At 55.5% G+C, this 25,464-nt stretch overlaps 1 protein-coding gene across 1 annotated transcript; it reads right to left on the bottom strand.

The window, feature by feature from the left end:
- Positions 1 to 21,593: 21,593 nt before the first annotated feature.
- LOC132481786 (phosphoethanolamine/phosphocholine phosphatase-like) lies at positions 21,594 to 23,551 on the bottom strand. The gene is made up of 4 exons (XM_060086571.1): positions 23,462 to 23,551; positions 22,839 to 23,414; positions 21,870 to 21,940; positions 21,594 to 21,609 (listed from the first exon to the last, which is right to left on the bottom strand). The coding sequence occupies exons 1-4, from the start codon at positions 23,549 to 23,551 to the stop codon at positions 21,594 to 21,596; spliced, it is 753 nt and encodes a 250-aa protein (XP_059942554.1).
- Positions 23,552 to 25,464: the final 1,913 nt, after the last annotated feature.

Below are 25,464 nucleotides of genomic sequence, written 5' to 3'. Positions count from 1 at the left end.
TAGCACAAGTACCATTCCAAAAACCAAATACGGAATAGACAAGACCAACACCTTCCTCAGTGAACGGGCCTCAACACACCTTATTCCCTGCAGAGGAATATATCTGACTAGTAAGAATCTTAAAACCTATGTATTGATATGTCTCCGTAAGGGAATCAAGTGTGTCTAGACCGGCATAAACACGGCAGTGAGAATCAGCTCAAACCCACTATAAAAATAAATTTCAAAAACAAAACGAAAACACAGGGAACTTCTTTACAATTCCTTCAGGGGCTCTGATGAAACCTGGAATGACCATATCTACAACGACAGCTGGATGTGGCATAAGGCTGGACACTTGGGACTGAGAAGATTGGTGAGATTGGGTGAGCAAATGCAGACCCTTTAAAGCAATACTGCATGGCACACATTCCATGGGTCCCAACTCTCCAGGTTGAAGGGAATATTACGACAGCTATAACATGTACAGGAAACCTAGAGAATGGGCACAATGTGATGGCTAAAGGTTTCTAAGACTCTCCTAATAGTCCCTCTCCTGGTGCTCCTGTTTGACTTCCCAACTGCTTTACTACCAACCTCCCAACATGGAGAGACAGCCCCTTTAATCTCCTGGTTCGCACAGGTTGCCAATTTTTCAAAGGAAGAAAGCGAAGTGGGTGAACCAAAGAGAGAGTAGTTGTTAAGCATTTGGACGGGCACATGTCACTCTAATTTCACGTCAGGAAGAAGAATTAACCAAAGTCTCAGCCGGACCACCAGGAACCAGTATATGACCTCAAACAAAATTGTGGATTTTCGGTCAGCTAACAAAAAAGTGAGTTGAAAAATGGAGCTCAGGGACACAGCAATTCACAAACTGGCAGAGTAATAAAGGACAACTATCATCCAAAAATCTGTTGAGGGAAGGCAACGAGGCTGACTTGAATGCGATGCAGAATAGCAGGAAATAGATTTCAAGAGGTACATTGGAATCGCTTTAAATCGCAGGAAGAGGGGCACAACTTCAACAATGATGCACTTGGCCAAAAAGGGCGTATATTCAGGAGAAAATGCATACGCCCTTTTTGGCCAAGCAAGCAAGTGGGCAATGCAAATCTGCACTACAAAGAAGTGTCACTTCCCACCGGTCAAAAGGGACATCCGAAATATGTGTAAAAACCAGAAAGGAAAGACAGGCCTTGGAGAAGAGGGAGCCTTGTTATGCTGATGGGTGGGATGTAAATTTCCAACTGCCTCTCTGGAGGACTGTATTGTGTTCCATAAAACAAGTAATCAACAGGGCAACAGAGCCAAGGGCACTTCCAGTCTAGGGAATATACCCTGGGAAAACTGAAAATCAATAATACATAGCCACCACAAATTGTAGAGCTGCACTTCTTACAAGAACCTCGACTTGGGGACACCTTAAATATCACAGGAAAGACAAAATTGGTAAAGAAATTGTGGTACTTACGTACGATGGAATATCCCTCAGCCATGAAATCAATGTCATAAGGCCAGTAGCAGCATAATGAGTGGATTCAGGTACGATGATTCTAAGTGAAATAAGTCACACAGAAAAAGAAACTTATCATAAGATATCACTTATGAAGGTCCTGAAAACATGGCTACACGTGAACTGAGTTAGGAAAGAAAACAGAGACTCACATTTAGAAAACACTCGTACGCCTGCTTAAGGGGGAAGGACAAGTTGGGTGATGCATAAAACCAGAGTTTGATATTAGCACAGGTACCGTTCCAAAAACCAAATAAGGAATAGGCAAGACCTATTCCTTCCTCAGGGAACGGACTCAACACCCAATATCTCCCATACAGGAATATATCTGACTAGTAAGAATCTTAAAACCTATATATTGATATGTCTCCATAAGGGAATCAAGTGTGTCTAGACCGGCATAAACACAGCAGTGAGAATCAGTTCAATCTCACTATAAAAATGAATTTCAAAAACAAAACAGAAAAACAGGGAAATTCAGTACAATTCCTTCTGGGCCTCTGATAAAACATGGAAAGCCTTACCCTACGCCGTAAAGTAATCCTAGTCCATACGTCACCACGTACCCTGACCATAAAACGTTTCAGTACCCTCACCTGTGTCCTAAACCTTGTCGTTCCCTAACCCTAACCCTAACCCGGTATGGAAACCTACCACCAAACCTACACCTTACCCTATGCCGTACCCTAATACTAATCAGTACGCTGACACTAACCTGTGCGTCAACACGTACACTCACCCTAACACATTTCCGTACCCTAACCTGTGACCTAAACCTTGCCGTTCCCTAACCCTAACCTTAGCCCAGAACGGAAACCTAACACCAACCCTACACCTGAACCTAAGCCGTTCCCTAAGCCTTATCCGTAGGTCAACACGTACCCTGACCATAACACGTTTCCATACACTCACCTGTGCCCTAAACATTGCCGTTCTCGAACCCTAACCCTAGGCCGGAACGGAAACATACTACCAACCTTACACCTTACAATATGCTGTACCCTAATCCTAATCCGTACACTGACACTAAACACTGTGTCAACTCGTACCCTCACCCTAACACGTTTCAGTACCCTCACCTGTGCCCTAAGCCTTGCCATTCCCTAACCCTAACCCTAGCCCGGAACGGAAACCCGCCACCAGCCCTACTCCTTACCCTCCGCCGTACCCTACTCTTGGCCCGTATGCTGGCACTGACCCGTGCGTCAGCACGTAGCCTGACCCTCGCATGTTTCCGTAACCTCACCTCTGCCCTAAGCTTTGCTGTTCCCTAACCCTAACCCTAGCCCGGAACAGAAACGCACCACCAGCCCTAAACCTTACCCTACACTGTACCCTACTCCTGGCCCATATGCCAGCACTGACCCGTGCGTCAGCACATAGCCTGACCCTCCCACGTTTCCATACCCTCACCTCTGCCCTAAGCCTTGCCATTCCCTAACCCTAGCCCGGAACAGAAACCCGCCACCAGCCCTCAACCTTACCCTACGCCATACCCTACTCCTGGCCCGTATGCCAGCACTGACCCGTGCGTCAGCACATAGCCTGGCCCTTCCACGTTTCCGTACCCTCACCTGTGCCCTAAGGCTTGCCGTTCCCTAACCCTAACCCTACGCCGGAACAGAAACCCGCAACCAGCCCTACGCCTTACCCTACGCCGTACCCTACTCCTAGCCTGTACGCTGGCACTGACCCGTGCGTCAGCACGTAGCCTGACCCTCGCATGTTTCCGTAACCTCACCTCTGCCCTAAGCTTTGCTGTTCCCTAACCCTAACCCTAGCCCGGAACAGAAACGCGCCACCAGCCCTAAACCTTACCCTACACTGTACCCTACTCCTGGCCCATATGCCAGCACTGACCCGTGCGTCAGCACATAGCCTGACCCTCCCACGTTTCCGTACCCTCACCTCTGCCCTAAGCCTTGCCGTTCCCTAACCCTAGCCCGGAACAGAAACCCGCCACCAGCCCTCAACCTTACCCTATGCCATACCCTACTCCTGGCCCGTATGCCAGCACTCACCCGTGCGTCAGCACATAGCCTGGCCCTTCCACGTTTCCGTACCCTCACCTGTGCCGTAAGGCTTGCCGTTCCCTAACCCTAACCCTACGCCGGAACAGAAATCCACAACCAGCCCTACGCCTTACCCTACGCCGTACCCTACTCCTGGCCTGTACGCTGGCACTGACCCGTGCGTCAGCACGTAGCCTGAACCTCCCACGTTTCCGTACCCTCACCTGTGCCCTAAGCCTTGTCGTTCCCTAACCCTAACCCACGCCCGGAACGGAAACCCGCCACCAGCCCTACGCCTTACCCTACGCCGTACCCTACTCCTGGCCCGTACGCTGGCACTGACGCGTGCGTCAGCACGTAGCCTGACCCTCCCACGTTTCCGTACCCTCACCTGTGCCCTAAGCCTTGCCATTCCCTAACCCTAACCCTAGCCCGGAACGGAAACCCGCCACCAGCCCTACGCCTTACCCTACGCCGTACCCTAGTCCTAGCCCGTACGCTGGCACTGACCCGTGCGTCAGCACGTAGCCTGACCCTCCCACGTTTCCGTACCCTCACCTGTGCCCTAAGCCTTGCCGTACCCTAACCCTAACCCTAGCCCGGAACGGAAACCCACCACCAGCCCTAATTCTTACCCTACGCCGTACCCTACTCTTGGCCCGTACGCTGGCACTGACCCGTGCGTCAGCACGTAGCCTGACCCTCTCATGTTTCCGTAACCTCACCTGTGCCCTAAGCTTTGCTGTTCCCTAACCCTAACCCTAGCCCGGAACGGAAACCCGCCACCAGCCATAAAACCTTACCCTACGCTGTACCCTACACCTGACCTGTATGCCGTCACTGACGCGTGCGTCAGCACATAGCCTGACCCTTCCACGTTTCCTTACCCTCACCTGTGCCCTAAGCCTTGCCGTTCCCTAACCTTAACCGTAGCCCGAAACAGAAACCCGCAACCAACCCTACACCTTACCCTATGCCGTACCCTACTCCTGGCCCATACGCTGGCACTGACCCGTGCGTCAGCACGTAGCCTGACCCTCCCACGTTTCCGTACCCTCACCTGTGCCCTAAGCCTTGCCGTTCCCTAACCCTAACCCAACCCCGGAACGGAGACCCACCACCAGCCCTACGCCTTACCCTGCGCCGTACCCTAATCCTGGCCCGTACGCCAGCACTGACCCGTGCGTCAGCACCTAGCCTGACCCTCCCACGTTTCCGTACCCTCACCTTTGCCCTAAGCCTTGCCGTTCCCTAACCCTAACCCTAGCCCGGAACGGAAACCCGCCACCAGCCCTACGCATTACCCTACGCCGTACCCAACTCCTGGCCCGTACGCTGGCACTGACGCGTGCGTCAGCACGTAGCCTGACCCTCCCACGTTTCCGTATCCTCACCTGTGCCCTAAGCCTGGCCATTCCCTAACCCTAACCCTAGCACGGAACAGAAACCCGCCACCAGCCCTAAACCTTACCCTACGCTGTACCCTACACCTGACCTGTATGCCGTCACTGACCCGTGCGTCAGCACATAGCCTGACCCTTCCACGTTTCCTTACCCTCACCTGTGCCCTAAGCCTTGCCGTACCCTAACCCTAACCCTAGCCCGGAACGGAAACCCGCCACCAGCGCTACGCCTTACCCTACGCCGTAACGTACTCCTAGCCCGTACGCTGGCACTGACCCGTGCGTCATCATGTACCCTGACCCTCCCACGTTTCCGTACCCTCACCTGTGCCCTAAGCCTTGCCGTTCCCTAACCCTATCCCGGAACAGAAACCCGCCACAAGCCCTAAAACTTACCCTACGCTGTACCGTACTTCTGGCCCTTATGCCAGCACTGACCCGTGCGTCAGCACATAGCCTGACCCTCCCACGTTTCCGTACCCTCACCTGTGCCCTAAGCCTTGCCGTTCTCTAACCCTAACCCTAGCCCGGAACGGAAACCCTCCACCAACCCTACGCCTTAACCTATGCCGTACCCTACTCGTTGCCCATACGCCGGCACTGACCCGTGCGTCACCACATAGCCTGACCCTCCCACGTTTCCGTACCCTCACCTGTGCCCTAAGCCTTGCCGTTCCCTAACCCTAACCCTAGCCCGGATCGGAAACCCGCCACCAGCCCTACGCCTTACCCTACGCCGTACCCTACTCTTGGCCCGTACGCTGGCACTGACCCGTGCGTCAGCACGTAGCCTGACCCTCGGATGTTTCCGTAACCTCACCTGTGCCCTAAGCTTTGCTGTTCCCTAACCCTAACCCTAGCCCGGAACGGAAACCCGCCAGCAGCCCTAAACCTTACCCTACGCTGTACCCTACTCCAGGCCCATATGCCAGCACTGACCCGTGCGTCAGCAAATAGCCTGACCCTCCCACGTTTCCGTACCCTCACCTGTGCCCTAAGCCTTGCCGTTCCCTAACCCTAGCCCAAAACAGAAACCCGCCACCAGCCCTAAAACTTACCCTACGCTGTACCCTACTCCTGGCCCGTATGCCAGCACTGACCCATGCGTCAGCACATAGCCTGACCCTCCCACGTTTCCGTACCCTCACCTGTGCACTAAGCCTTGCCGTTCCCTAACCCTAACCCTAGCCCAGAACACAAACCCGCAACCAGCCCTACGCCTTACCCTACACCGTACCCTACTTCTGTCCCGTACGCTGGCACTGACCCGTGCGTCAGCACATAGCCTGACCCTCCCACGTTTCCGTACCCTCACCTGTGCCCTATGCCTTGCCGTTCTCTAACCCTAACCCTAGCCCGGAACGGAAACCCTCCACCAGCCCTACGCGTTAACCTATGCCGTACCATACTCGTGGCCCATATGCTGGCACTGACCCGTGCGTCAGCACGTAGCCTGACCCTCCCACGTTTCCGTAACCTCACCTGTGCCCTAAGCCTTGCCGTTCCCTAACCCTAACCCTAGCCCGGAACAGAAACCTGCCACCAGCCCTAAAACTTACCCTACACTGTACCCTACTCCTGGCCCATATTCCAGCACTGACCCGTGCGTCAGCACATAGCCTGACCCTCCCACATTTCCGTACCCTCACCTGTACCCTAAGCCTTGCCGTTCCCTAACCCTAACCCTAGCCCGGAACAGAAACCCGCACCCAGCCCTACGCTTTACCCTACGCCGTACCCAACTCCTGGCCCGTACGCTGGCACTGACCCGTGCGTCAGCACCTAGCCTGACCCTCCCACGTTTCCGTACCCTCACCTGTGCCCTAAGCCTTGCCGTTCTCTAACCCTAACCCTAGCCCGGAAAGTAAACCCTCCACCAGCCCTACGCCTTAACCTATGCTGTACCATACTCGTGGCCCATATACCAGCACTGACCCATGCGTCAGCACATAGCCTGACCCTCCCACGTTTCCGTACCCTCACCTGTGCCCTAAGCCTTGCCGTTCCCAAACCGTAACCCTAGTCCGGAATAGAAACCCGCCACCAGCCCTACGCCTTACCCTACCCCGTACCCTACTCCTAGCCCGTACACTGGCACTGACCCGTGCGTCAGCACGTAGCCTGACCCTCGCATGTTTACGAAACCTCACCTGTGCCCTAAGCTTTGCTGTTCCCTAACCCTAAGCCTAGCCCGGAATGGAAAACCGCCACCAGCCCTAAACCTTACCCTACGCTGTACCCTACTCCTGGCCCATATGCCAGCACTGACCCGTGCGTCAGCACATAGCCTGACCCTCCCACGTTTCTGTACCCTCACCTGTGCCCTAAGCCTTGCCGTTCCCTAACCCTAGCCCGGAACAGAAACCCGCCACCAGCCCTCAACCTTACCTTACGCCGTACCCTACTCCTGGCCCGTATGCCAGCACTGACCCGTGCGTCAGCACATAGCCTGACCCTTCCACGTTTCCGTACCCTCACCTGTGCCCTAAGCGTTGCCGTTCCCTAACCCTAACCCTAGCCCGGAACGGAAACCCGCCACCAGCCCTACTCCTTACCCTACGCCGTACCCTACTCTTGGCCCGTACGCTGGCACTCACCCGTGCGTCAGCACGTAGCCTGACCCTCGCATGTTTCCGTAACCTCACCTGTGCCCTAAGCTTTGCTGTTCCCTAACGCTAACCCTAGCCCGGAACAGAAACCCGCCACCAGCCCTCAACCTTACCCTACGCCGTACCCTACTCCTGGCCCGTAAGCCAGCACTGACCCGTATGCCAGCACTGACCAGTGCATCAGCACATAGCCTGACCCTTCCACGTTTCCGTACCCTCACCTGTGCCCTAAGCCTTGCCGTTCCCTAACCATAACCCTAGCCCAGAACAGAAACCCGCAACCAGCCCTACGCCTTACCCTACGCCGTACCCTACTCCTGGCCCGTACGCTGGCACTGACCCGTGCGACCTCACGTAGCCTGACCCTCCCACGTTTCCGTACCCTCACCTGTGCCCTAAGCCTTGCCGTTCCCTAACCCTAACCCTAGCCCGGAACAGAAACCCGCAAACAGCCCAACGCCTTACCCAACGCCGTACCCTACTCCTGGCCCATACCCTGGCACTGACCCGTGCGTCAGCACATAGCCTGACCCTCCAACGTTTCCGTACCCTCACCTGTGCCCTAAGCCTTGCCGTTCCCTAACACTAACCCTAGCCCGGAATGGGAACCCACCAGTAGCCCTACACCTTACCCTCCGCCGTGCCCTAATCCTAATCGGTACGCCAACACTGACCCGTGCGTCCGCACGTGCCCTGACCCCGGCACGTGTCCGTACCCTCACCTGTGCCCTAAACCTTGCCGTTCCCTAACGCGAACCCTAGCCCGGAACGGAAACCCACCAGCAGCGCTACACCAAACCCTCCAACGTGACCTAATCCTAATTGGTACGCCGACACTGACCCGTGCGTCCGAACGTGCCCTGACCCTGGCACGTGTCCATACCCTCACGTGTGCCCTAAAACTTGCCATTCCCTAACCCGAATCCTAGCCGGGAAAGGAATCCCACCGGCAGCCCTACACCTAACGCTCCACCGTGCCCTAATCCTAATCCGTACGCCGACACTGACCCGTGCGTCCTCAAGTGCCCTGACCCCGGCACGTGTCCATACCGTCACCGGTGCCCTAAACCTTGCCATTCCCTAACCCAAACCCTAGCCCCGAATGGAAAGCCACCGGCAACCCCACACCTTACTCTCAGCTGTGCCCTAATCCTAATCCGTACGCTGACACTGACCCGTGGGTCCGCACGTGCCCTGGCCCAGGCACGTGTCCGTACTCTCACCTGTGCCCTAAACCTTGACGTTCCCTAACCCGAACCCTAGCCCGGAACGGAAACCCACAGGCAGCCCTACACCTTACCCTCCGCCGTGCCCTTATTCTAATCCGTACACCGACACTGACCCATGCGTCCGCACGTGCCCTGACCCCGGCACGTGTCCGTACCCTCACCTGTGCCCTAAACCTTGCCATTCCCTAACCCAAACCCTAGCCCAGAACGGAAACCCACCGGCAGCCCTACACCTTACCCTCCGCCGTGCCCTAATCCTAATCCGTACGCTGACACTGACCCTTGCGTCTGCACGTGCCCTGACCTCAACACGTGTCCATACCCTCACCTGTGCCCTAAACCTTGCCGTTCCCTAAACTGAACCCTAGCCTGGAACGGAAACCCACCGGCAGCCTTACACCTTACCCACCACCGTGCCCTAATCCTAATCCATACGCCGACACTGACCCTTGCGTCTGCACGTGCCCTGACCCCGACACGTGTCCGTACCCTCACCTGTGCCCTAAACCTTGCCTTTCCCTAAGCCGAACGGTATCCTGGAACGGAAACCCACCGGCAGCCCTACACCTTACCCTTCTCGATGCCCTAATCCTAATCCATATGCCGACACTGACCTGTGCGTCCACACGTGCGCTGACCCCGGCATGTGTCCGTACCCTCACCTGTGCCTTAAACCTTGCCATTCCCTAACCCGAACCCTAGCCCGGAACGGAAACCCACCGGCAGCCGTACACCTTACCCTCCGCCGTACCCTAATCCTAATCCGTACGCCGACACTGACCCGTGCGTCTGCACATGCCCTGACCCCGGCACGTGTCCGTTCCCTCACCTGTGCGCTAAACCTTGCCGTTCCCTAACCCGTACGCTAGCCCACAACGGAAACCCACTGGCAGCCCTACACCTTACCCTCCGCCGTGCCCTAATCCTAATCCGTACGCCGACACTTACCCATGCGTCCGCACGTGCCCTGAGCCCAGCATGTGTCCGTACCCTCACTGGTGCCCTAAAGCTTGCCGTTCCCTAACCCGAACCCTAGCCCAGAACGGAAACCCACCGGCAGCCCTACACCTTACACTCCGCCGTGGCCTAATCCTAATCCATACGCCGACACTGACCCGTGCGTCAGCACGTGCCCTGACCCCAGCACGTGTCCGTACCCTCATTTGTGCCCTAAACCTTGCCGTTCCCTAACCCGAACCCTAGCCCGGAACGGAAACCCACCGGCAGCCCTACACCTTACCCTCCGCCGTGCCCTAATCCTAATCCATATGCCGACACTGACCCGTGCGTCTGCACGTGCCCTGACCCCGGCACGTGTCCGTACCCTCACCTGTACCCTAAACGTTGCCGTTCCCTAACCCAAACCCTAGCCCGGTACGGAAACCCACCAGCAGCCCTACACCTTACCCTCCGCCGTGCCCTAATCCTAATCCGTATGCCGACACTGACCCGTGCGTCCGCACGTGCCCTGACCCCGGCACATGTCCATACCCTCACCTGTGCCATGAAACCTGGAATAACCCTCTCTACAACAACAGCTGTATTAAACATAAGGCTGGACACTTGGGACTGAGAGGATTGGTGACATTGGATGAGAAAATGCAGACCCGTTAAAGCAATAATGCATGCCCCCCATTCCATGGGTCTCAACTCTCCCGGTAGAAGGGAATATCACTACAGTCATAACATGTATGGAAAACCTAGAGAACGGACACCCTGTGATGACGAAACGTTTCTAAAACTCTCCTAATTTTCCTCTCCTTGTGCTCCGGTTTGACATTCCAACTGCTTTACTATCAATCTCACAACTTGGCGTGTCAGCCCCTATAACATCCTGGTTCGCACAGTTGGCAAATTGTGCAGAGGATGAAAGAGAAGAGTGAGAACCAATGAGAGAGTAGCTATAGGCATTTGGACGGGCACATGTCACTCTAATTTCCCATAAGGAAGAAGAATTAACCAAAGTCTCAGCCTGCCCACCCCCCAGAACCTGTATAGGTCCTGAAGCAAAATTGTGGATTTGTGGTCCGCTCACAAAAACACGAGTTGAAAAATGGAGCTCAGGGGCACAGCAATTCACAAACCTGCAGAGTTGTAAAGGACAACTCTCTTCCAAAAATCTGTTGAGGGAAGGCAACGAGGCGGACTTGAAAATGAGGCAGAATTGCACGAAACAGATTTCAAGAGGTACACTGGAATCACCTTTAAAGCACAGCAAAAGCGTCACAACATCGACAATGATGCACTTGACCAAAAAGGGCGTATGCGTTTTCTCCTGAATATATTCAGGAGAAAACGCATACGCCCTTTTTGGCCAACTAAGCAAGCACGCAATGCAAATCCACACTACCAAGAAGTGTCACTTCCCACCGGTCAAAAGGGATATCCAAAAAATGTGTAAAATCCAGAAAGGCAAGACAGGCTCTGGAGAACAGGGAGCCTTGCTATGCTGATGGGCGGGAAGTAAATTTCCAACAGCCACTCTGGAGGAGTGCATTGTGTTCCCGAAAAGAAATAAACAACAGAGCTACACAACCTAGGGCATTTCCAGTCATGGGAATATAGCTTGGGAAAACTGAAAATCAATAAGACACAGCCACCCCAAAATTTAGGGCTACACTGCTTACAAGAACCTTGACTCGGGATACATTAAATATCCCAGGAAAGGCCAAAATGGTAAAGAAATTGTGGTACTTACGTACGATGGAATATCCCTCAGCCATGAAATCAATGTCATAAGGCCAGTAGCAGCATAATGAGTGGATTCAGGTACGATGATTCTAAGTAAAATAAGTCACACAGAAAAAGAAACATATCATAAGATATCACTTATGAAGGGAATGTAAAAATGGCTACACATGGACTGAATTAGGAAAGAGAACAGAGTCTCACATTTAGAAAACACTCTTATGCCTGCTTAAGGGGAAAGGAGAGGTGGGGTGATGCATAAAACCAGAGTGTGATATTAGCACAGGTACCGTTGCATAATCCAAATAGAGAATAGACAGGACCTATTCCTTCCTCAGTGAACGGGACTCAACATCCCTATTCCGCGCAGAGGAATATATCTGACTAGTAAGAATCTTAAAACCTATGTATTGATATGTCTCCGTAAGGGAATCAAGTGTCTCTAGAGCGGCATAAACACGTCAGTGAAAATCAGCTCATCCCCATTACAAAATTGAATTTCAAAAACAAAATAAAAAAACAGCGAAATTCTTACACAATTCCTTCAGGGGTTCTTAAACCTTGCCGTTCCCTAACCCGAACCCTAGCCCGGAACGGAAAACCACCAAAAGCCCTACACCGTACCCTCCGCCGTACCCTAATCCTAATCCGTACACCGAAACTGACCCGTGCGTCCGCACGTGCCCTGACCCCATCACGTGTCCGTACCCTCACCTGTGCCCTAAACCTTGCCATTCCCTAACCCGAACCCTAGTCCGGAACGAAAACCCACTGGCAGACCTACACCTTACCCTCCACCGTGGCCTAATCCTAAACCGTACGCCAACACTGACCCGTGTGTCCACACGTGCCCTGATCCAGGCACGTGTCCGTACCCTCACCTGTGCCCTAAACCTTGATGTTCCCTAAGCCGAACCCTAGCCCGGAACGAAAACCCACCGGCAGCCCTACACGTTACCCTCCGCCATGCCCTAATCCTAATCCGTACGCCGACACTGACCCGTGCGTCCGCACGTGCCCTGACCCCAGCACGTGTCCGTACCCTCACCGGTGCCCTAAACCTTGCCATTCCCTAACCCGAATCCTAGCCCGAAACGGAAACCCACCAGCAGCCCTACAACTTACCCTCTGCCGTACCCTCATCCTAATCCATACACCGACACTGACCAGTGCGTCCGCACGTGCCCTGACCCCGGCACGTGTCCGTACCCTCACCTGTACCCTAAACGTTGCCGTTCCCTAACCCGAACCCTAGCGTGGAACGGAAGCCCACTGGCAGCCCTACACCTTACCCTCCGCCGTGCCCTAATCCTAATCCGTACGCCGACACTGACCTCTGCGTCCGCACGTGCCCTGACCCCGGCACGTGTCCGTACCCTCACCTGTGCCTTAAAACTTGCCGTTACCTAACCCGAACCCTAGCCCGGAATGGGAACCCACCAGTAGCCCTACACCTTACCCTCCGCCGTGCCCTAATCCTAATCGGTACGCCAACACTGACCCGTGCGTCCGCACGTGCCCTGACCCCGGCACGTGTCCGTACCCTCACCTGTGCCCTAAACCTTGCCGTTCCCTAACGCGAACCCTAGCCCGGAACGGAAACCCACCAGCAGCGCTACACCATACCCTCCAACGTGACCTAATCCTAATCGGTACGCCGACACTGACCCGTGCGTCCGAACGTGCCCTGACCCTGGCACGTGTCCATACCCTCACGTGTGCCCTAAAACTTGCCGTTCCCTAACCCGAATCCTAGCCGGGAAAGGAATCCCACCGGCAGCCCTACACCTAACGCTCCACCGTGCCCTAATCCTAATCCGTACGCCGACACTGACCCGTGCGTCCTCAAGTGCCCTGACCCCGGCACGTGTCCATACCATCACCGGTGCCCTAAACCTTGCCATTCCGTAACCCGAACCCTAGCCCCGAATGGAAAGCCACCGGCAACCCCACACCTTACTCTCAGCTGTGCCCTAATCCTAATCCGTACGCTGACACTGACCCGTGGGTCCGCACGTGCCCTGGCCCAGGCACGTGTCCGTACTCTCACCTGTGCCCTAAACCTTGACGTTCCCTAACCCGAACCCTAGCCCGGAACGGAAACCCACAGGCAGCCCTACACCTTACCCTCCGCCGTGCCCTTATTCTAATCCGTACACCGACACTGACCCATGCGTCCGCACGTGCCCTGACCCCGGCACGTGTCCGTACCCTCACCTGTGCCCTAAACCTTGCCATTCCCTAACCCGAGCCCTAGCCCAGAACGGAAACCCACCGGCAGCCCTACACCTTACCCTCCGCCGTGCCCTAATCCTAATCCGTACGCTGACACTGACCCTTGCGTCTGCACGTGCCCTGACCTCAACACGTGTCCATACCCTCACCTGTGCCCTAAACCTTGCCGTTCCCTAACCCGATCCCTAGCCCGGAACGGAAACTCACCGGCAGCCCTACATCTTACCCTCGGCCGTCTCCTAATCCTAATCCGCACGCCGACACTGACCCGTGCGTCCGCATGTGCCCTGAAACCAGCACGTGTCCGTACCCTCACCTGTGCCCTAAACCTTGCCGTTCCCTAACCCAAACCCTAGCCCTCAACGGAAACGCACCGGCAGGCCTACACCTTACCCTCCGCTATGCCCTAATTCTACTCCTTACGCCGACACAGACACATGCGTCCGCACGTGCCCTGACCCCGGCACGTGTCCGTACCCTCACCTGTGACATAAACCTTGCCGTTCCCTAAACTGAACCCTAGCCGGGAACGGAAACCCACCGGCAGCCCTACACAAGACCCTCAGCCGTGCCCTAATACTAATCTATATGCTGACACTGACCCGTGCGTCCGCACGTGCCCTACACCGGAACATGTCTGTACCCTCACCGGTGCCCTAAACCTTGTCATTCCCTAACCCGAACCCTAGCCCGGAATGGAAACCCACCGGCAGCCCTACACCTTACCCTCCGCCGTGCCCTAATCCTAATCCATACGCCGACACTGACCCGTGCGTCCGCACGTGCCCTGACCCCGGCACGTATCCGTACCCTCACCGGTGCCCTAAACCTTGCCGTTCCCTAACCCGAACCCTAGCTGGGAACGGAAACCCACCGGCAGCCCTACACCTTACCCTACACCGTGCACTAATCCTAATCCGTACGCCAACACTGACCCGTCCGTCCGCACGTGCCCTGACCCGGGCACGTGTCCGTACCCTCACCTGTGCTCTAAACCTTGCCATTCAATAACCCTAACCCTAGCCCGGAACGGAAACCCACCGGCAGCCCTACACCTTAACCGCCGCTGTACCCTAATCCTAATCCGTACGCCGACACTGACCCATGCGTCCGCACGTGCCCTGACACTGGCACGTGTCTGTAACCACACCTGTGCCCTAAATCTTGCCGTTCCATAACCCGTACCCTAACCGGGAACAGAAACCCACCGGCAGCCCTACACCTTACTCTCCGCCATGCCCTAATCCTAATCTGTACGTAGACACTGACACATGCGTCCGCACGAGCCCTGACATCGGCACGTGTCCGTGCCCTCACCTTTGCCTTAAACCTTGCCGTTCCCTAACCCGAACCCTAGCCCAGAACAGAAACCCACCAGCAGCCCTACACTTTACCCTCCGCCGTGCCCTAATCCTAATACATAAGCCGACACTGACCCGTGTGTCCGCACGTTTCCTGACACCGGCACGTGTCCGTACCCTCACCTGTGCCCAAAACCTTGCCGTTCCGTAACCCAAACCCTAGCACGGAACGGAAACCCACCGGCAGCCCTACACCTTATCCTCCACCATGCCCTAAACCTAATCCGTACGCCGACACTAACCCGTGTTTCTGCACATGTCCTGACCCCGGCACGTGTCCGTGCCCTAAACCTTGCCGTTCCCTAACCCGAACCCTAGCCCGGAACGGAAACCCAATGGCAGCCCTACACCTTACCTTTCGCCGTGCCCTAAACCTAATCTGTACACTGACACTGACCCTTGCGTCCGCACGTGCCCTGAACCAGGCATGTGTCCGTACCCTCACCTGTGGCCTAAACCTTGCCGTTCCCTACCCAGAACCCTAGCCCAGAACTGAAACCCACCGGCAGCTCTACACCTTACCCTCCGCCGTGCCCTAATCCTAATCCATACACCGAAACTGACCCGTGCGTCTGCACGCTCCCTTACCCCGGCAGGTGTCCGTGCCCTCACCTGTGCCATAAACCTTGCCATTCCCTAACCCGAACCCTAGCCTGAAACGGAAGCGCACCAGCAGCCCTACACGTTACCCTCCACCGTGCCCTAATCCTAATCCGTACGCCGACACTGACCTCTGCGTCCGCACGTGCCCTGACCCCGGCACGTGTCCGTACCCTCACCTGTGCCTTAAAACTTGCCGTTACCTAACCCGAACCCTAGCCCGGAATGGGAACCCACCAGTAGCCCTACACCTTACCCTCCGCCGTGCCCTAATCCTAATCGGTACGCCAACACTGACCCGTGCGTCCGCACGTGCCCTGACCCCGGCACGTGTCCGTACCCTCACCTGTGCCCTAAACCTTGCCGTTCCCTAACGCGAACCCTAGCCCGGAACGGAAACCCACCAGCAGCGCTACACCATACCCTCCAACGTGACCTAATCCTAATTGGTACGCCGACACTGACCCGTGCGTCCGAACGTGCCCTGACCCTGGCACGTGTCCATACCCTCACGTGTGCCCTAAAACTTGCCATTCCCTAACCCGAATCCTAGCCGGGAAAGGAATCCCACCGGCAGCCCTACACCTAACGCTCCACCGTGCCCTAATCCTAATCCGTACGCCGACACTGACCCATGCGTCCTCAAGTGCCCTGACCCCGGCACGTGTCCATACCGTCACCGGTGCCCTAAACCTTGCCATTCCCTAACCCAAACCCTAGCCCCGAATGGAAAGCCACCGGCAACCCCACACCTTACTCTCAGCTGTGCCCTAATCCTAATCCGTACGCTGACACTGACCCGTGGGTCCGCACGTGCCCTGGCCCAGGCACGTGTCCGTACTCTCACCTGTGCCCTAAACCTTGACGTTCCCTAACCCGAACCCTAGCCCGGAACGGAAACCCACAGGCAGCCCTACACCTTACCCTCCGCCGTGCCCTTATTCTAATCCGTACACCGACACTGACCCATGCGTCCGCACGTGCCCTGACCCCGGCACGTGTCCGTACCCTCACCTGTGCCCTAAACCTTGCCATTCCCTAACCCAAACCCTAGCCCAGAACGGAAACCCACCGGCAGCCCTACACCTTACCCTCCGCCGTGCCCTAATCCTAATCCGTACGCTGACACTGACCCTTGCGTCTGCACGTGCCCTGACCTCAACACGTGTCCATACCCTCACCTGTGCCCTAAACCTTGCCGTTCCCTAAACTGAACCCTAGCCTGGAACGGAAACCCACCGGCAGCCTTACACCTTACCCACCACCGTGCCCTAATCCTAATCCATACGCCGACACTGACCCTTGCGTCTGCACGTGCCCTGACCCCGACACGTGTCCGTACCCTCACCTGTGCCCTAAACCTTGCCTTTCCCTAAGCCGAACGGTATCCTGGAACGGAAACCCACCGGCAGCCCTACACCTTACCCTTCTCGATGCCCTAATCCTAATCCATATGCCGACACTGACCTGTGCGTCCACACGTGCGCTGACCCCGGCATGTGTCCGTACCCTCACCTGTGCCTTAAACCTTGCCATTCCCTAACCCGAACCCTAGCCCGGAACGGAAACCCACCGGCAGCCCTACACCTTACCCTCCGCCGTACCCTAATCCTAATCCGTACGCCGACACTGACCCGTGCGTCTGCACATGCCCTGACCCCGGCACGTGTCCGTTCCCTCACCTGTGCGCTAAACCTTGCCGTTCCCTAACCCGTACGCTAGCCCACAACGGAAACCCACTGGCAGCCCTACACCTTACCCTCCGCCGTGCCCTAATCCTAATCCGTACGCCGACACTTACCCATGCGTCCGCACGTGCCCTGAGCCCAGCATGTGTCCGTACCCTCACTGGTGCCCTAAAGCTTGCCGTTCCCTAACCCGAACCCTAGCCCAGAACGGAAACCCACCGGCAGCCCTACACCTTACACTCCGCCGTGGCCTAATCCTAATCCATACGCCGACACTGACCCGTGCGTCAGCACGTGCCCTGACCCCAGCACGTGTCCGTACCCTCATTTGTGCCCTAAACCTTGCCGTTCCCTAACCCGAACCCTAGCCCGGAACGGAAACCCACCGGCAGCCCTACACCTTACCCTCCGCCGTGCCCTAATCCTAATCCATATGCCGACACTGACCCGTGCGTCTGCACGTGCCCTGACCCCGGCACGTGTCCGTACCCTCACCTGTACCCTAAACGTTGCCGTTCCCTAACCCAAACCCTAGCCCGGTACGGAAACCCACCAGCAGCCCTACACCTTACCCTCCGCCGTGCCCTAATCCTAATCCGTATGCCGACACTGACCCGTGCGTCCGCACGTGCCCTGACCCCGGCACATGTCCATACCCTCACCTGTGCCATGAAACCTGGAATAACCCTCTCTACAACAACAGCTGTATTAAACATAAGGCTGGACACTTGGGACTGAGAGGATTGGTGACATTGGATGAGAAAATGCAGACCCGTTAAAGCAATAATGCATGCCCCCCATTCCATGGGTCTCAACTCTCCCGGTAGAAGGGAATATCACTACAGTCATAACATGTATGGAAAACCTAGAGAACGGACACCCTGTGATGACGAAACGTTTCTAAAACTCTCCTAATTTTCCTCTCCTTGTGCTCCGGTTTGACATTCCAACTGCTTTACTATCAATCTCACAACTTGGCGTGTCAGCCCCTATAACATCCTGGTTCGCACAGTTGGCAAATTGTGCAGAGGATGAAAGAGAAGAGTGAGAACCAATGAGAGAGTAGCTATAGGCATTTGGACGGGCACATGTCACTCTAATTTCCCATAAGGAAGAAGAATTAACCAAAGTCTCAGCCTGCCCACCCCCCAGAACCTGTATAGGTCCTGAAGCAAAATTGTGGATTTGTGGTCCGCTCACAAAAACACGAGTTGAAAAATGGAGCTCAGGGGCACAGCAATTCACAAACCTGCAGAGTTGTAAAGGACAACTCTCTTCCAAAAATCTGTTGAGGGAAGGCAACGAGGCGGACTTGAAAATGAGGCAGAATTGCACGAAACAGATTTCAAGAGGTACACTGGAATCACCTTTAAAGCACAGCAAAAGCGTCACAACATCGACAATGATGCACTTGACCAAAAAGGGCGTATGCGTTTTCTCCTGAATATATTCAGGAGAAAACGCATACGCCCTTTTTGGCCAACTAAGCAAGCACGCAATGCAAATCCACACTACCAAGAAGTGTCACTTCCCACCGGTCAAAAGGGATATCCAAAAAATGTGTAAAATCCAGAAAGGCAAGACAGGCTCTGGAGAACAGGGAGCCTTGCTATGCTGATGGGCGGGAAGTAAATTTCCAACAGCCACTCTGGAGGAGTGCATTGTGTTCCCGAAAAGAAATAAACAACAGAGCTACACAACCTAGGGCATTTCCAGTCATGGGAATATAGCTTGGGAAAACTGAAAATCAATAAGACACAGCCACCCCAAAATTTAGGGCTACACTGCTTACAAGAACCTTGACTCGGGATACATTAAATATCCCAGGAAAGGCCAAAATGGTAAAGAAATTGTGGTACTTACGTACGATGGAATATCCCTCAGCCATGAAATCAATGTCATAAGGCCAGTAGCAGCATAATGAGTGGATTCAGGTACGATGATTCTAAGTAAAATAAGTCACACAGAAAAAGAAACATATCATAAGATATCACTTATGAAGGGAATGTAAAAATGGCTACACATGGACTGAATTAGGAAAGAGAACAGAGTCTCACATTTAGAAAACACTCTTATGCCTGCTTAAGGGGAAAGGAGAGGTGGGGTGATGCATAAAACCAGAGTGTGATATTAGCACAGGTACCGTTGCATAATCCAAATAGAGAATAGACAGGACCTATTCCTTCCTCAGTGAACGGGACTCAACATCCCTATTCCGCGCAGAGGAATATATCTGACTAGTAAGAATCTTAAAACCTATGTATTGATATGTCTCCGTAAGGGAATCAAGTGTCTCTAGAGCGGCATAAACACGTCAGTGAAAATCAGCTCATCCCCATTACAAAATTGAATTTCAAAAACAAAATAAAAAAACAGCGAAATTCTTACACAATTCCTTCAGGGGTTCTTAAACCTTGCCGTTCCCTAACCCGAACCCTAGCCCGGAACGGAAAACCACCAAAAGCCCTACACCGTACCCTCCGCCGTACCCTAATCCTAATCCGTACGCCGAAACTGACCCGTGCGTCCGCACGTGCCCTGACCCCATCACGTGTCCGTACCCTCACCTGTGCCCTAAACCTTGCCATTCCCTAACCCGAACCCTAGTCCGGAACGAAAACCCACTGGCAGACCTACACCTTACCCTCCACCGTGGCCTAATCCTAAACCGTACGCCAACACTGACCCGTGTGTCCACACGTGCCCTGATCCAGGCACGTGTCCGTACCCTCACCTGTGCCCTAAACCTTGATGTTCCCTAAGCCGAACCCTAGCCCGGAACGAAAACCCACCGGCAGCCCTACACGTTACCCTCCGCCATGCCCTAATCCTAATCCGTACGCCGACACTGACCCGTGCGTCCGCACGTGCCCTGACCCCAGCACGTGTCCGTACCCTCACCGGTGCCCTAAACCTTGCCATTCCCTAACCCGAATCCTAGCCCGAAACGGAAACCCACCAGCAGCCCTACAACTTACCCTCCGCCGTACCCTTATCCTAATCCATACACCGACACTGACCAGTGCGTCCGCACGTGCCCTGACCCCGGCACGTGTCCGTACCCTCACCTGTACCCTAAACGTTGCCGTTCCCTAACCCGAACCCTAGTGTGGAACGGAAGCCCACTGGCAGCCCTACACCTTACCCTCCGCCGTGCCCTAATCCTAATCCGTACGCCGACACTGACCCGTGCGTCCGCCCGTGCCCTGACCCCGGCAAGTGTCCGTACCCTCACCTGTGCCCTAAACCTTGCCGTTCCCTAACCCGAACCCTAGCCCTGAACGGAAACCCCCCGGCAGCCCTACACCTTACCCTCCACCGTGCCCTAATCCTAATCCGTACGCCGACACTGACCCATGCGTCCGCACGTGCCCTGACCCCAGCACGTGTCCGTACCCTCACCTGTGCCCTAAACCTTGCCGTTCCCTAACCTGTGGGAAGACCAGGATGAACGGGGGCTGAAAGCAGATTACAAAACATGGGTAGATCCTGGGGCCCTGCTCTCAAACACTGAAGTTTCTTGGAGTGAAGGGGATGGCCTGTGTCACACTTGTGGAGCCTTTTATTCCACCCCACTGCACCCCCACAGAAGAGGAAAGCAGCTGGCCTGATACTGAATATTAGCTCAGCTGGGGAGGAGTCCTGGGGCTTTGAAGAAGGCATCTCCTGCCCCACTCCCCACATTGCCCCCCAGAGTCCAATATGTGGGCACAATCATTCCTGTGGTGGGGCAGGAGGCATGTCTCATGGCACCCCTCTCCTCCCGCCCTGCAGTAATGACACTGTACCCATACACCCGCCAGAAGGACAATGAACTCTCCTTCTCTGAGGGCACCATTATCTGCATCACCCGCCACTACTCCGATGGCTGCTGTGAGGGCATCGGCTCAGAGGGATCTGGATTCTTCCCCGGGAACTATGTGCAGCCCAGCTGCTGACAACCTGGGACCTCTTGGATGCTGACCCAAGCACCACCTTGAGTGAGCCTCTTGAGTCCCACACCAAAGCCTGCTCCAGTCAAGACTGAACCAGCCCGACACGCCTCCTGGGCTGTGAGCTGTGTCTGTTCCTTCCCCCCATTGCAGTGGGAAGGCGTCCTGGTAAAGACAGAGGAGGTACCCAGAGGCCTGCTGGAGACAGGAAAAAACTGGAAGCCAAGGAGTTTGGTGACCTTACCCACAGGGGACCCTTACGCCATGCAAGACAGGGTCTCAGCTGCAAGTGCCAACTTTGAATAAAATTCTGATGACCTCCTGATGATTGCCCTGCAGGGCTAGCGGGCCGAGGGACTGAAAGGCAACACACTTGTAAGGCTCCCGCTAGTTGAGCCTCCTCTGCCTGCCCTAAGCAGCAGTATCTCCCATCTCCTCGGTGCTCACTGAGCCCTCCACACTAGACCCCTGTGCCCCTCTGTGAAGGTGGGCCGCACACTGCTCTTTTGCCTGTTGCCTGCTTTGTTAAGTATTCAGTCTTGGTTCCCCAGGCTGGGCACTCCTCCAAGAGTGGGGACCAGCTCCCTCACTTAAGTGGGGCTGAGAGCAGAGCTCACCTCGCCCTCATCCCCCAGATGGCAGCGTGAGACATCTCGCTCACCTCCGCCCCTTCACCTCCTTCACAGCTCTGAAACTCCACAAGAGGGAGGTGGGCCTTGGGTTTCCACTGGCTCTGCTTTAAAGCATCATGGCTTTCTCTTCCATACGGGAGGAGAGGGACTCAAAAGGCCCAGCCAGTGGGGCGACTTTGGTTAAGTCCCTGGTTTCTTGCTGCACAGACGAGGCTGGGGTGCAAGGAGACATCTTCGGGCTCTGTGAGGTCCCTGGCTGGCCAGAACCGAGCCCCGGAACAGTGTGCTACCTCTTTCCACCAACATGAGGTGACTATTCCCTCTAGCTTTTTATCCTGTGGGGATGCTAACAGGGTGGGCGGGGCGGGGGGGAGGCAAGGAGTGTAGTGTAGGGTCACAGTAGGTAAAGCAGGATCTAGGCCTGGGACCATCAGCAAGGAGTGCCACCTCTCTCTGCGGGGAGTCCGGTGCGGGGGAGGTCGGGGTGGTGCATTTCGGGGCCTGGGTCCCCTGGACAGAAGACTGGAGGAGGGAGGCCACGCAGCCCAAGGCAACAGTTAACTGCACCGCGGCGGGACATGTTCCTTCTCGACCCTGACAGGGAACCCCGTCCTCCCAGCTGGGAGGGCAAGGTGTGTGGAAACACTGCTGCCTGCTCAGATATGCACACCACCCTGGTGCGGCCAGACTCCGGAATTCGCTTGCAGTGGGACTGGGGGAGGCAGCCAAGCTGGGTTAACTGCACAGATGGGGACAGCTCCCAACTCCCTCCTCCAGTCCCCAAATGGACCAACCTGGGATTCCGGGAAATCCCGGAGGGATATACCAAAACGAAAGGGAAAGGGAGTAATAAAACTAGCTTTCTCTTTCCCGACCCCCACCGCCCCACCCCCTCCCCGCCCAGGTGGCCCCTGCAGGCCACATCCTCAGCACCTGATGCAGGTGTAGGCTCACTTCAGTGGAGGTTTCCCAGGGCACCACCCTGGCGAGGAAGGAGCTGGGCTCGGCCTTCTGCGCCTCCTGCATAAGGCGGTGCATGGGGTAGTGGTGGCACGGGAAGGCCACGTCGCCGCCTGCCAGCAGCCCCGTGGGGCAGAAGTCGTTGGCGCCGTCGCTCACGTAGAAAAGGCGCTCAAAGGGCACGCCGTCGTGGGCCTGCTCACGCAGATAGTCGCTGAGCACCTTGTGCTGGCACATGTTGGTGGGGCAGCAAGCGCAGCTGTGCGCGTGGAAGGGCTGCAGCGCCAGCAGCCCCCAAGGGTCGGGCCCCAACGGGTTGCTGAAGATGTGGCGGAACAGGCCGTGGTGGCTGGCGGCGCACAGCACGCTCTCCATGCCAAAGGTGTTGGCTTCTGAGATGAGAATAACCTCAAAGCAGGCGCCCTGCCTGGCCACAAACTGCAGCAGCTCGCCCGTGCCGGGCGACAGGAGGATGGCCTCGTAGTTGGCGCGCAGGTCCCGCAGCCGCACGCCCTGCTCGCCCAGGTACTGGAAGATGCGCTGCATGTATTTGTTGTAGAAGCCCTCGTGCTAGGTGGCACGCAGGCTCTCAGGCAGCCGCTAGCCTGCCACGGCACGCGCACGATGGAGTTGTCGCTGTTTTCGTCCACGATAGTCTCATCCAAGTCGAAGGTCAGGAGGAGGCGCGGCGCTCCGGGTGCAGCCATCCCGCTGTCCTCTACCAGCTTTGTCCTGAGCGATCAAATTCTTTTGTGGTCACCAAAAAGAGTCCCTCAGAGGAAAGGGGGACAGGACCTCTGAGCTTCTCCTGCAGGGTGGGGAGCAGCGGCTGTGGAGGTATCTCCCTGCTGAGTCTGGAGTGTCAAGAGTGGGAAGAGGGCCTAGCTGAGGTATTTGGGCGCAGGATGGAGCAAGGGGTGCTTATGGGAATTGGAGGGGATGCTGCGTCTTATCCATCCCCGGATTTCTGGGCTCCGGCTCTGAGTCCCTCCAGTCCAGAGGGTCCGTGAATGCTGTGCATCTGGGCCGTTCCCTCCACTTGCCCCCCATCCCCATGTTATGTATTTTTAACCACAATTTTAAAAATGCATGAAGCACTGATAATCCATGTTACAACATGGATAAACATTGAAAACATTCTAAGTCAAAGAAGTCATACTGAAAAGGCCACTTATATCACAACCATCTTGTGTGCTTTAAATCCATAGCAGTTTTGAAAGTGAGGGGAAGGGACTTTCCTGGTGGTGCAGTGGTTAAGACTCTGCGCTCCCAATGTAGGGGGCACAGGTTTGATCCTTGGTCGGGGAACTAAAATCCCGCGTGCACAGCATGGCCAAAAATTAAAATAAAATAAACGTCATTGGCCTGGTTTTGGGTCATAGCATCGTCCTTGAACCCATCAGAGCACCCACAGGATGGAACATGGGATTGGCTTGATGTGGATCATATGCCCATCTTCAAGGTGGGTAGCATCAGCCCTCTGGAGCTGTTTGGACTGGAAACAGGTAAGAAGTTCCCAAAGGAAAGCTGAGGTTCTGGACTTTGGCATGAGAACAGATGCTGGCTTGGGGAAAGCGGCAGATTCCACACCACTGACGGCCCACTGCACAGCTGTGGGATCTGAAGGCCAAGGAAGGAAGCGGCTGATTTAGGGTCAGGGGCTGCAGCCACCCATCCAGTGCTCTTGCTGTCCACCCACAACAGCAAGAACCTCTTCCTCTTGCAAAAGGCACAGCCCTCCTTGATGTCTCTGGTGGCGGGAGCCCAGGAGTCACACCTGCCCGCTGGCCACATGACTCACCCATCCCCCAAGAACAATACTGCTCATTTATCCAGTCTCCTCCCTCCTTTACAAAGAGCAGAGACTAAACGCTATGGTGGTTAGGAAATTCTTGCTCAATGAAGCAGTGGGAGGCTCAAGGATTATGCCGTATCATGGAATCCATCATTGGCAGCTTTCAGAGACCACATGGGTGCATGTGGATCTCCAAGACCATGCGGCCTCAGTGTGAAACTGTCCATTGGGTGGCCCAGTTGCTCCCGTATCTTTGACTCTTAATGAGTATGAATATCAAAAGTTTGTTACAGCTGGAAGCCCAAAGGATTACAAGGCCATGGTCTGCTGTATGGTTGTTGTGTCAGGGACACACTCAAATGCTTAGACAGTTATTACCTCGCTTGGCAAGCTATGGGCCTGTGAGGGGGAGGCCCTTTTCTCAACCACATGCATGTTAGTAACTGAAACATCCCAAAGGGCTGTCTGTGCTGCCCAGGTAGCTGTTCAATTGCCAACAGCAAGGTCAGCTCAGTAACTGGCCACAGGGGCTTGACAGGGACCAGGCTGGCCTGAGCTGGAGGACCATAGATGACTGCCTGGATGGTCAGAGGTCAAGGGCTGTCCTGAGACTTGATGTCTATTGATGCCCACTCAGATGGGACAAAGGATGCCTGCAGTCCCAGGAGGGCCCCACCAGCCCTCAGGAGGCAGCACCTGGGGGCTGGTAGGTCACTGCACCAAGTTCTGTATAAATTCATAACATGACCATGGAGTGAGCTCAGTCAGGCCTGTGCTGGACCCGGGCTGCCCAGGCCAAGTGGGGCCAGCACTACTCTCTCCAGT

This window comes from Mesoplodon densirostris, chromosome X (assembly GCF_025265405.1).
Source record: "Mesoplodon densirostris isolate mMesDen1 chromosome X, mMesDen1 primary haplotype, whole genome shotgun sequence".
Lineage (NCBI taxonomy): Eukaryota > Metazoa > Chordata > Mammalia > Artiodactyla > Ziphiidae > Mesoplodon > Mesoplodon densirostris.
This window is presented reverse-complemented; position numbering and strand designations above follow the sequence as displayed.

Excerpts from the sequence above, each read along its gene's own strand:
- LOC132481786 (XM_060086571.1), bottom strand. The coding sequence starts at position 23,551 with ATGGCTGCACCCGGAGCGCCGCGCCTCCTCCTGACCTTCGACTTGGAT. Across the intron at positions 23,415-23,461 it reads GCGACAACTCCATCGTGCGC|CACGAGGGCTTCTACAACAA; the intron begins GTGCCGTGGCAG and ends CGTGCCACCTAG. Across the intron at positions 21,941-22,838 it reads CCTGGGAAACCTCCACTGAA|AGCTGTGAAGGAGGTGAAGG; the intron begins GTGAGCCTACAC and ends GTGGAGTTTCAG.